Consider the following 13,238-nt stretch of genomic DNA (forward strand, 5'->3'; position numbering starts at 1 on the left):
GGATGAAGATGTTCACATCCTGGACAGAGAGGAACGATGGTTTGAGAGAGGAATAAAGGAGGCCATCTTTGTGAAAAGAAACCGTCCATCATTAAACAGGGGTGGAGCCTCTGGGTTCAACTGTCCCCCTCTTACAATGCTGTGATTGCTGGTATCACTCAACCCCCTTTGAATAGTAAACAGCCATCAGTGTGCTAATGATCCTTTGTTAGGCTGATGGTCCTTCTTGAGCATGTGATCAGTTGGTTTTGGTTGTCAGCAGCAAAACTGGCTGATCCACTCTGAGAAGGTGCTATTTAAGAGACTGAGCTGAAAACAGCAGCTCAGACTGAGGAAGTCTCTTGGATGAGAGACGAAACGTTTCTACATTTTTTTTTGCTTTGTTTTGTTTTTTGTTTTTTTGAATGTCCAGAGGACCAGATTGAACTTTCTTGGATTTTTCTACCTGGATTATTGAGCATGCATCAGGATATTCATTCTGTTAAGGTACCGAGGACAGAATGCGTCATGGAGCGAGCCGACACATCACGCAGATAGAAGCAAATAAATGAGCAGGGCGATGACTACGTGGCCGCAGTGTAAATATCCTGCATTGTCATACCATTATGCAAAGCTGTGGATGATGCAATTCCTCTGGTCGAGTGCGCCCTGAGGTTGTCAGGGGGCTCTAAACCTAATGCTCTGTAAGCTTCAGAAATGGCATCACACAGCCAGTGTGACAGGCGCTGGGTGGATATCGGGCGACCTGCAGAGGCGTCTCTACAGTATAATGTACAAACAAATGTTGAGTCTGACACAGTGTGGCCATGCGTGCTACGTAACATGCCAATGCACGCACAGGGCAGAGAAGATGAAAATATGCTTCTTCTTCTGATTTGTGGGGAGGAGGGAAAAGACCCTCCAACGTTATTCTCGATTTAAATGAGCTTATGATGTTTTTAGGCATAAACGCTGGGTTAGGTCTCAGATCAGCTGAACTGCTATTAGCCTGAATCCTGAGGCATGACGGGGCAACAGAGAGGGCAGATAAATCACTCACTCTCTTTGCAGCTGATTCCTTTTCCCTTTTATAGTTTAGGTGATCTCTTTTTCTTCACTGGATGTGGTCCCCTTGTCTTCACAGCCCCTCCCCACTAGTAAGCCTCAGTCTCACCTGATATTTTAAAGTGTTGTTTTTAACTCCAGCCACAGCTGTGTTTCTAGACAATTAAATGCAGTCAACAATTTTCTGGTATTGCATATTTTAAAATACTTTTTAAATACTTTTCACTTGTACCAATTACCCTCCAATAAATTTGTTAAAATTTATTTGAATCTTGTCTCCTTCCTCCAGTAGACCAAACTTACGTGTCCTTTTACTATATTTCCTGGAGTATAATCCCAGGTGGTGTTGTTGGTTTTCACTCATTCCAAACTAAAGAATTAACATTCTCTATTATAACGTCCATACTTTTAAAGATAACCACACCCTCAGTGCTACAATCGTTTATCTGGGAGTAGAGCTAAACTCATTCTCTATGAGGGCTTGTTTATCACAGACAAAAACCGAAACTCCAAAAGACCAGCTCCGCCACGTAAAACCGTGCAGAGTAGTGACAGCTGTTTCCATCATGAAACTGTTAGGAACAATGTTGTCAGCTCACACGGTGGCCGCGCTGGGCTTACTCCACCTAAGACACCGCCAGAGATGGTTTGCTCGTCTGCGCATAGATCCGGTAAGGCAAGAGAGGTGGATGATCTCTGTGCCCCCCTCCGAAGGAACCCACCTGAGACATTGGGGAAATCCACTCACTCTGTCGGAGGGAATCCCTGTCAGCAGACCTACGTCACACGTCTCAGTTTTCACAGACACGCTCCTGTCAGGTTGGGGAGGAACGTGCCCGTCTCGGGCTGTGGGGGCTCTGTGGCCACATCACACAGCTGCTCATATAAACGTTTTGGAATGCCGCACGGTTTTGAATGCGATTCAACTTTTGTTCCGGTGTTGCGGAATCAACACATTCTGATTCACACAGTCAACAAAGTGTCTGCAGCATACATAAACCAGCAGGGGGGCGTGCGCTCAGCCCAAATGTTACACATTGAGAGGCAGCTGCTGTGTTGGGCACACAAAAACCTGCTGTCCATCAGAACAGTGTACACCCCCGGCGTCCTGAACAGAGGAGCAGACATAATGTCCAGGGGCGATCAGCGCCACGGGGACTGGAGCCTCCATCCCGAGCTGATATCTCGGATGTGGGAGAAATTAAGCAGAGCAGCAGGGGACCTGTTTGCCTCATGGGAGAACGCCCAATGCCAACTATGGTTCTCACTGAGCCCACGGGACAAACCACCGTTAGGAGTGGACATGTTTGCCCACAGCCCGTGGCCCAAAATGCTCTTTTACGCTTTTGCCCAAGTCCCTCTAATATCACAGTTTCTGAACCGAGCTCGGGAGGAAGAACTATCAGCCATTTTGATAGCCCCCGAGCGCGTGAGCGTCCCGTGGGTTCCAATCCTGCGACGTCTGTTATCGGGTTGCCCGTGAAAACTGCCGTGGAGGGAGGACGCTCTCCTCCAGGTGTGGGGAGCGATCAGGAGCCACCCAGAAATAGGCCAGCATCTTTAGGTCTGGCCGCTGAGCGGATCTGCTTAGAGAGGATGGGTCTGTTTCAGGATGTAGTGCGCACAATCCAGGATTCACGTGCTGCCTCCACCACAGCGCTGTACACATCAAAGTGGACAACCTTTCAGCGCTGGTGTATGGAGAAAGGTGTAGAGGCCATCTCATGTCCACTAGGTGGCATGCTGTCCTTTCTGCAGCAGCTGATGGAAAGAAATCTGGCGTTCAGCACAATTAAAATGTATGCTGCAGCCATTTCTTCCTGTCACAAAAGTTTCGGTGACAGAACAGTTTTTAATCACCCGCTGATGAAACGTTTTCTAAAAGGTGTACAGAGGCACAGACCTGTGTCATGCCCATTAACTCCTCAGTGGGACTTAAAGATGGTTCTGCAGGCCCTGTTCAAAGCTCCTTTTGAGCTGTTAGGTCAGGTTTTGATTAAATTCTTGTCACTTAAAACAGCACTGCTGTTGGCTTTGACATGTTCCACACACAAAGCGAGACACCGCCACCAGGGGTCACCACCGCCACCACATGAAGTCTCAGTCCCTGCAACAAAATAAAAATAAAAATGAATAAAAAATAAACAGCCTTAATGAAACAGCCCCGTCACAATATTTCATAAAAACAGATTTAGTGGTATACTCAGTTCATTAAAATCAAATCTTCAGCCAGCAGGGCAAGGGCCTAAGTTAGTTTTATATTTTTCCAAAACAGTAGTGAGCAGAATCCAGCTGAACAGCAGGCAGAAAGGCTCATCTGAAAACTAAAAATGGAGCAGATTGTCACTATTAAACTCAACCGTTGACAATAGAATTTACATAATCTCATATTGCCTACCTGCAACTTTGTACGTTACAGCACAATCGTATAATAGAGTTGCTGTATAAATTGGATCATGCAGCTGTAACAGAGCACTGTATAATAAGCATTTGTTTACAGTAACAGGTAAGTGGTAGCAGGCTAGGCTAACCCTTACCTTCAAGCCATAAATTGGACACACAAAAGATGGACCAGTGTAATACCCAGGATGCACAGCAGAGAAGAGGCTAGACTGAACGTTAAGAAAAACAAACCAGTTTTTATTAGCAGCTACCATAAAGGCAAACTACTGTGACAAAAAAAAGTTAGCCATGCTTACCAAAGGATGGTTATCAGCAGCGGAAGCAAGCAGACGTCGTGACGCACGCAGTGTACGCCAGACAGGAGTGACGTGTTTTTATACAGAAGCCGCAATTGACCATGTTAAAGTGGCAGCACACCATTTATGCTGCTACACAATCATCTGGGCCAGAAGAACTGAGCCCTTCTCCCAGTTTATGGCCCAGGTCCAGTTTAACAGGTGTGACGTCAGCACTTTGGTTTGTGCCGTTGCTTCCTGTCTAGATCGAGTTAGCAGCAGCAGATGTCCAGGTAAAACATGATACTCATCCCCGCTCTGTGTAGTGGCTGCAGAGCCGTCTCCACGCATTTTGAGAACATACGTGGTGCGAGGGTATAACCGAATGACAGCCTGTTGTGCTGATACTGGTTCCCTTGAAAAGAGAAGTGCAGGAACTTTCTGCATTTTGGAATGATTGGAATGTTGAAAACGGATAAATCCAAGATGGGTCTCATCCCTCTGGTCCATTTCGGAACAAGGAAGTAATGTGAGTAAAACCCTGTGTTTTCCTCTCCGTCGGGAACCCTGGAAATTACATTTTTTACCAGTAGTTCCTGAACTTCTGCGTGGGGGACGAGATCTGTTCTGGAGATGGCAGAACCAACTCTATAATCCCTCTGAACAGAGGGGGTTGAGCTGTGAACTGCAGCGTGTAACCTTTGCTGATAAAATGGTGCATCCATCTGTTCAGGGAGTATGCTCGCTGCCACTCTGCATAACGCTCTGGGAGCAGGCACGCTTCTTTGTGATGTGTCATGACTTTTACGGATGTCAGCCAAGTCAAAAACCTCTGTGCCACGCTCAGGCTGTGGGCTCACATCATAACTGATGTGAGCTGATGTGCACTGAGGGGAGGTGTGCGTGCCCTCAGCAATGCAACGTCGCTTGGGTGGGGGCTGTCACCGCCGCAGGGACACGCGTTTGTCTCCGCTGCAGTCAGACGGGGCAGGACACTCCCTGGGCTGAGAGCAAGGCTTTCTCGTGGGCTCGGTCTGCTGAAAACATTAATTTTTTGCTGCTGTGTCCAGCGAGCATTGTGTGTGTGTTTTCTCGAGCTGCGGTGATTTTTAAAAACCTGTTTCGAGGTCACCGGCTCATTTTGTGAGGAGGATGTGTGAATAGAAGCCACTGTGAGATCATTCGAACTGACAGTCAGGCTGAAATCAGACACTTTATTATTTGAATGATGTTTTTGTTTTATTGCAAAACTCGCGTCATTATTGCATACACACACATCCTCCGCAAGGAGTCATTACTTAAATCTTCTCCCCCGTGAGCCCTGCAGCTGGTTGTTCCAGGGTGGCGCCTGTTGGCGATCTCTGGGGAAACGCTGAGCCACTGGTTGCCGGGCTGAGAAGGACTGTTCTCTGGTGGGAGGGGATGGCAGCGGAGCGGGGCGGGAGGATGCTGCAGCAGCTGTGGATGTCTCTGCTGCTGCCTCTGGCCGCGATGATCCTTCCAGTGGGTGGGGGGGGGGAGAAGAGGAGGAGTGCGGCTTCATTAGGTGGCGCACAGTCTCGACACCTCCTCCGACTTCTTCGATTTTTCCAGCATGGCCTTGAAATTGGCTCCGAACAGCGCGTCCGTCGTGATGGGGCCCTCCAGCAGGTCCTTCTGCAGTTTCTCTGGTAGGGAGGGGTAGTGACGAAGCCAGGTAGACCTCTGGATCATTGTCATCCAGGCGGCGATGCGAGACAGGCAGACAGTAGAGGAGGCACACAGGTTGAGGATGATGTCAGATGCCTTACAGAGTGAGCTCTTTGTCTCCACAGGCAGGTCTGTTTCCTCCAGTATCTTTGAGATGCTGTAGGCCAGCAGAGCGACATTGTTGTTCGCTGCGGCTGCCTGGAATGCACACTGGTGAGCTCGGTTGGAGAGTGACGTCACCATCTGGTTGTGCTTCCCTGGAGGAACTGGATGCTGGTCCAGACTGGACACTTTTACTGTGAGAGTTTCCGCCATCTTGGCTCCGGGGGGGTACTGAGGGAAAATTCCGCTCAGTAAACCCCTCCACTCTGGTGATAGGTGCAAAGGTGGAGACGGGCACTCTCAATCTATCAGGTCCGGCCGCAGCCTCGTTCCAGTAGGACGTCACTGCTGGGAAACGAGGCCAGATGGGATCAGGGCGGCGAGCCGGGGTGGAGCCAAACCTTCCCGCTAGGTCATCCGATCTGGGACGGGAAGTCCCTTCGTGTCAGCCGCCTCCTGGATTATGCCGAGCAGCTCCGAGAGGAGGGCACCGACGGCTGGGAGTGGTGTGGTTGCTGAAGTGGAAAGGCCCGGGAGGGGTGAGCATCTGCTCGGCCCCTCCCGTTCCAACACTACACTCTCCAGGAGGGAATGAGCAGCAGGGCTGCTGCTGACGTCGCCTGTCCCGGAGAAACCATCCGATTCGCTCCGAGACCCGGCGTAAAAAAAATCGATGGCATCGTCCAGCGAGCAGTCCCCTGCCACGGAGAGGCACTCCTCAATGTTAGCCTTAAACAAGGCTGCTTGCCTCTGCCTCTCCTCAGGGGGGAGGATGTCACAGAGGTGGCAGGAGGAGGCAAGGTCGGCGTGGCGGGGACCCAGGCATCCTTCGCAGGTGTCATGCCAGTCGAAGCTCAGCATGTAGCCGGTCTTGTAGGACGGGCATAGGCGGATAGTGTTGGTGCTGGACATCGCGTTGTTGAAAGATCAGTGCTAGTTGCTTGCTGAAGAAAAAATGGGAGCCGATTACCCATTCTCAACGTAATTTATACGGACCGGGTGGGGCCCACACGACAGGTGGGCGTGGTCTAAATTTTTCAGTGCGACGCTTTGCGTGACGAGATAAAACTCACAAGCGACAGCCTTAAAGGGCGAAGCCTATACGAAATAGAACTCAAAGATGTTAACTGTACTGCATATTTGGCTGCAGATGTCAAAGATCTCCCTGCAAGGAAAACTATGAAGTTGACAAAAACACTTGTCTTATTGTGAGATCACTTCTATTGTTGTTGTTGTTTATATATTTTTAAAAAATGCTTTTATATAAAAAGTACTTTTTTTTCCCTTTTTTTTACATATCTTTTACGAGTGTTTGTCTCTTTGACCAAACTTGTTTTGCTTGGTACCATTTTATTGCTGATCAACATGTTGTATGACTCCTTTTTTTTTAAAAGCATAATTTTTTTTTCACAATCTGCCATTGTGAGCAAATCTAAAAGCATTAGCTCTATCTGCATAAATCATCAGTGGTTTTGTTTGTTTAAAGCAATAACTGATAATGATTTACTAATGCTACAATTGCCCTAAATTTCTTATTTATCCAACATATATTAACAATTTTTTCTGTACATGCTGAGTAAATGTTCTATTTTTTTATTTATTACGCAAACTGATGACAGTTTCAATTTGGGTCTGAAACAGCTGCACAAAAATTAGGGCTTTCACTATTTTAGAGCAATTTTGTATTATCTCAGCAAAATACCAGCTTTTGAAGAAAAATAATTAATTATTTCTAAATTGGAATAATATTTTCACATTTAATTCTAGGGCTTTAATGTTTGCCAGTATTGTATGAAAAGGTTGTGTTCCTTAAAACTACCCTGGCAGAGAGGTACAAGCTAATATTGAATCAACATCCTCATTAAAAAGACATTTCTTGCAGTGCAATGGACGTTTATTTGTGGTTTTCACCTGGGAGCCCAAAGTTCTCCAGTACTCTTTAGGAAGGAGCTTGCCGTGAACAATGCTGCGGCACTTTATGTCAGAAAGAAAACACTCTTTAATAAACTCCTCTTACTTTACTGCAGTGCAGCAGCGATTTGTCAAAGGCTCAGATTCAGAGGCTGAACTCTTGGCAGAAATTGTTGCTACATTAGCATGTGGCCTTTTATGAAAGCTATTATTCAAACTGCCATGAAAGACACTTATTCAAGTAGCATTAGCAGAATGCATTATAAAAACACTTTCACCTTGTCAGAGGTCAAGCTTTCCTCCAGTTTTACTGTATAGTATTTCCGGTTGTGTATGTCATACCTTCATGTTTATTTCATTTGGTTTCAGGACGAAGTTTGGCCTCTCTGAGCCGGAGGCGAGTTTCCTGCAAGGCGCTGGGCAGAGGGGACTGTGAGGGCTGGTTGTGGAGAAAGAGGGATGCAAAGGGTTACTTTTCTCAGAAATGGAAGAAATACTGGTTTGTGCTGAAAGACAACTGCTTGTACTGGTATATCAATGAAGAGGTGGGTTTAAAGACGTATGTAGTTCTGTACAAACTGTAAACCATACAGGAGGTTGCAAAGGTATTTGCACCAATTGTTGTTTTACTTGTTTTTGTTTTTTTCAATGCAATTTTAAATAATAAGTATACAAAAAATGTTGTAAAGAATTCTTAAAAATGCAAAACTGAAAAGTTGTGCGCATTTCTATTCATCCATTTCATTTTAAACCACCAAACAGTAATTTCAGATCTATATATTCAGTCACCATGCTGTATATCATTGTGCCCTCCGTTTTATGACTGACTGTGCCTATCGAACACATCACTGCACTTTGTATGTTACAGCAAAATGTCCCTCTTTGACTGACCGCAGACTTTCTCACTTGTTGATTTTTGTCCATAAATGCACCCTTGGGCATCTTCCTACATAATTATGTTCACTTTTATATAGAACTTTTAACCATTATATCCTGATGCATGCTCAATAAACCAGGTAGAAAAATCTAAAAAAGTTAAATCTGATCCTCTGGACATTCAAAAAAACAAAACAAAGCAAAACAACAAAAAAATGTAGAAACGTTTCGTCTCTCATCCGAGAGACTTTCTCAGTCTGAGGTCCTGTATTCAGCTCAGTCTCATAAATGGCACCTTCTCAGAGTGGATCAACCAGTTATGCTGCTGACAACCAAAACCAGCTGATCACATGCTCAAGAAGGACCATCAGCCTAACAATGGATCATTAGCACCTGATGGTTGTTTACTGTTCACAGAGGTTGAGTGATGCTAGCAATAACAGCCTTGTAAGAGGGGGACAGTTGAACCCGGAGGCTCCACCCCTGTTTAATGATGGACGGTTTCTTTTCACAAAGATGGCCTCCTTTACTCCTCTCTCAAACCATCGTTCCTCTCTGTCCAGGATGTGAACATCTTCATCCTTGAAAGAGTGACCGCTAAATGGAACATCATCATTCTCCCAGCAGACAAAGGAAGGTGTACAGTGATTTTGAACCAGAAAGACTATCATGAGAAAGTTATGACACTCCTTAGTGACTTAAACACTTATGAACCTCTGAAAAGAGATCCATGTTACAAGAAGAAATTGATAGAATGCCTGAAAATTTTGGAGCAGGACAAGGCTATTGACCATTTTCTGTACCACAGACTGTACCCAGGGGAGGCCACACCTAGTCTGTATGGTTTACCTAAAATCCACAAACAAGGTGTACTTTTAAGACCAATCGTTAGCATGATTAACACTGTCACTTACAATGTTTCCAAATATCTGGCGTCTGTACTCATCCCTTTAGTTGGCAGCTCAGAACACCACATACAGAACACCATGGACTTTGTGGATAAGGTGAGGGATGTCATCATGGAGACTGATGAAACAATGGTCTCTTTTGATGTCACATCACTCTTTACGTGCATTCCTGTTGATGATGCAGTAGAGGTGGTCAGTTTAAAATTAAAATCAGACACAACTCTGAGCAGCAGGACCACGCTTTCCACAGAACAACTGTGTAAACTCTTGAAACTCTGCCTGCAGTCAACCTACTTCACATATGGGGAGCAATATTAGAGGCAGAAACATGGGTGTGCTATGGGGTCTCCAGTTTCTCCAATTGTTGCCAACCTGTACATGGAGGAGGTAGAAAAGAGAGCCTTGACGTCCTTTTCAGGGACACCACCAAGTCATTGGTTCAGGTATGTTGACGACACCTGGGTTAAAATGAAATCTCAGGAAGTCCAACATTTTACTGACCACATCAACTTTGTGGATAAATACATCAAGTTCACACGAGAAGATGTAAAAAATGGCAAGTTGGCTTTCTTGGACTGTGAGGTCTCAGTCTCTGATAGAGGACATTTGCAAACTGAAGTGTACCGCAAACCCACCCACACAGACCAGTATTTGCAGTTTGACTACCATCACCCTTTGGAGCACAAGTTAGGAGTCATCAGGACTCTGTATCACAGAGCAGACAGCGTCCCCACTAGCTCAGGAGCCAGGCAGAAGGAGAAATCCCACACAAGACAGGCTCTATAGCAATATGGATATCCTAACTGGGCCTTCCTGAAAGCAGAGAAGAAACCCAAACAGGACTCCAGTCAGCCATCAGGTGAAAAGGAGGAACCCAGACCCAGACCAGTGGTCATTCCATATGTTGAGGGAGTATCAGAGAGACTGAGACGTTTATTTTCTAAACATAACGTCCCAGTGGCTTTTAAACCCCAAAATACATTACGGCAAAGACTGGTTCATCCCAAAGATCCAGTCCCCCGGCACAAACAGAGTAATATTGTGGATGTTGTTCAGTGTCAGGAGGGCTGTGATCAGTCTTACATCGGGGAAACTAAACAGCCACTGGCCAAAAGGATGGACCAGCACAGAAGATCAATATCATCAGGCCAGGACTCTGCGGTCTACACTCATCTCCAGGCCAGCAGTCACTCTTTCGGGGATGAAGATGTGCACATCCTGTATAGAGAGGAACGATGGTTTGAGAGAGCAGTAAAGGAGGCCATCTTTGTGAAAAGAAATCGTCCATTGTTAAACATGGGTGGAGGCCTACGTGTTCAATTGTCCCCCTCTTACAGTGCTGTGATTGCTAGTATCACTCAGCCCTCTGTGAATAGTAAACAGCCATCAGTGTCCTAATGATCCATTGTTATGCTGATGGTCCTTGTTGAGCATGTGGTCAGCTGGTTTTGGTTGTCAGCAGCAAAACTGGTTGATCCACTCTGAGACGGTGCTATTTAAGAGACTGAGCTGAATACAGCACCTCAGACTGAGGAAGTCTCTCGGATGAGAGACGAAACGTTTCTACATTTTTTTGTTGTTTTGCTTTGTTTTGTTTTTTTGAATGTCCAGAGGACCAGATTTAGCTTTTTTAGATTTAACCATTATAGTTTGCGCTCTCAGGACATCATTTTGATGCAGGTCCCAAAGGTCAGAACTGAACTGGGTAAAAAGGCTTTTAAATATTTTGCCCCTGCCACTTGGAATATTCTGCAGAAAGATTTAAGGTTATCATCTCTTGTTACGTTGGGACAATTTAAATCAACTCTAAAGGATGAGAGCTCAGATCACTTGGCTCCTGTAACTGCTCTAATGTGTAATTATTGTGATTGCTCCTGGATATGTATTTGTGTAATTGGTTTAGTATTTTGGATTTGTTGTATGTTTTATGGTGTTGTCTTGGCCAGCTCACTCTTGGAAAAGAGGTTTTTAATCTCAATGAGTTATTTTCCTGGTTAAATAAAGGATACATACACCAGATAGGTTTGGAGACATATGGATCTCATGGTTTGTTAAAGTCTATTCCACAAAGTGCCATTAAATCAAACCGTGAGACTATGTCTAGTTATTAGAAACTGGAAACATTGTGCTACCACAGTAAACCTGCTAAGAGAGTGTTGTCCACCAAAACTCATGGATCTACAAGGAAAGCATTTCTCTGAAAAGCAACCAAGACAGCAAAGATACTGTAACTGTGGTGGAGCTACACAGCGCTTTTGCAAAGTTATTTTTAAAGAGATGCATCTGTTCAAAGCACTAGTCAACACTGGATAGTTCTCTGAAATGTTTCACAAAAGAGTAGCCTGAGAATAGCACAGAGCATTTGCTATGGACAAAAGGCATATCAAACATCCCCAACATGTGGAAGAAGGTGTTGTGGTCAAATGAGACTTTAATGTCTTTACGAACTATTAAGGACACCATGTCTGGAGCAAACTCAACATCTCTCACCAGGGGTGATTCTAGAGTCGGACCTTTAGGGGTGCTTAGCCCCCCAGTGCTGACAATAGCTATGTTTACATGGACATAAGTAATCAGATCAAACGGCCGTTCGGAATAAAAAACACGTCATGTAAACACCCCGTTCGGGTTATTTTTTGTTTATTTAGCGTGATCCAAAAAAAATTTGTGATCAGAACGAAACGGGTGGTTTACGCCGATTCATAATCCAAAGGGTGCGCATATGAAAACTTAATCTGCTCATTTAATTCAGATCGTGGAAAACTGACCTGACTGTGCATGTGCGACGTATGTCTACCTCATGTATTTCTGCCTGGCTAGCTGCTAATATGTCGGGTAAGCAAAATTAGTGCGTGAACGACACAACATTTCTAATAGAAACATTGAAAGAGCTCAAAATGATTTGTATTACCTGTAGCTCAGTCAGGGAGTGCAGTAATGTCTCCACCTTCATAAAAACCTGGCACAGGTCCATTTTGGGCGCTCAGATTTGTTTACGTTCATCACAAAAGTAGAACTTCTTCTTCTGTGTTTTTTTAAGGAGAGTTTACCACTCTGCGCATGTCAGTATTTCTATTCAGAATCAAAGACCGCTGCAGGTAAACACTCATCGTGAACGGATTGTGCCCATGTAAACGATAATTTGGATTATTTTATCCGAATACATTTCAATCTGATCAAAGAATTTTGTGCATGTAAACATAGCTAATGGCTCTTGGCTTGAACAACTTGTGGCCAGTGGTATCAGAAGCATTCATAATGTGGTTGTGGAGTGGGGGATACACTGGTGGAGGGGTCTGGGGGCCCTCCTCCAGAAAATTTTGAATAAAGTAGATGCCATTTCCTGCATTATGATGTATTTTAACGCGTTGTTAAACATCATCCTTTACCTACAAAAGTAAACACTTGATTCAATAACTATTTTAGAGAGCTCGGCACAAGAAGAAGTGTTAACCTAGCGGCGTGCGATACAGGCGTACTAGCTAACATGCTACAGATGTAGTGCTCTGCTTTACATTACACAACCTAATGAACGCTTTGTACAAACTCAATTTAGTGTTAAATGAGCATAACAAACAAAGAATAAACTTATGCAGCCAGAAGTTGCAACAGATATCTACATACAGAACATGCAAAACAAAGCACAACTAGCTTAATTTAAACATTGAGCATACTGCACAATGTAATCATGACAGAAAATGGAGGATTTACTTGCAGTTGCCTTCATACACATGAACATGCAGTACTTCCTGTTTATCACTGTTGTATTCAGCTGCTCATGAGGTTGGCAACAGGTCTTTATTCATCTTTTACATTTTTCCAGATTCAGTTTAGGTTTTGGAAAAGGAATAAACTGTATTCCACCCTATAAAGCAGGGCTATTCAACTGAACTGCTCAGGGGGGCACAGTTACTGAAAGTTAGCAGCTCAGGGGCCGGACATCCAGCAACTAAAGTCAATATAATAATAATAATAATAATAATAATGTCATCACAATGTCAGCACTGTATGTTTCCATACAATGGCGAAA

At 44.7% G+C, this 13,238-nt stretch overlaps 1 protein-coding gene across 1 annotated transcript in view; it reads left to right on the forward strand.

The window, feature by feature from the left end:
- The window catches only part of cnksr2a (connector enhancer of kinase suppressor of Ras 2a), a 198,804-nt gene that overhangs the window by 148,425 nt on the left and 37,141 nt on the right, over positions 1 to 13,238 (forward strand). Inside the window, exon 15 of the mRNA XM_037694365.1 lies at positions 7,794 to 7,969. Within this exon, the coding sequence (XP_037550293.1) occupies positions 7,794 to 7,969 (176 nt within the window). The remainder of the gene's footprint in view (positions 1 to 7,793; positions 7,970 to 13,238) is intronic.

The sequence above is a fragment of the Nematolebias whitei genome, chromosome 20 (assembly GCF_014905685.2).
Source record: "Nematolebias whitei isolate Nwh7 chromosome 20, NemWhi1, whole genome shotgun sequence".
NCBI classification, from domain to species: Eukaryota; Metazoa; Chordata; class Actinopteri; order Cyprinodontiformes; family Rivulidae; genus Nematolebias; species Nematolebias whitei.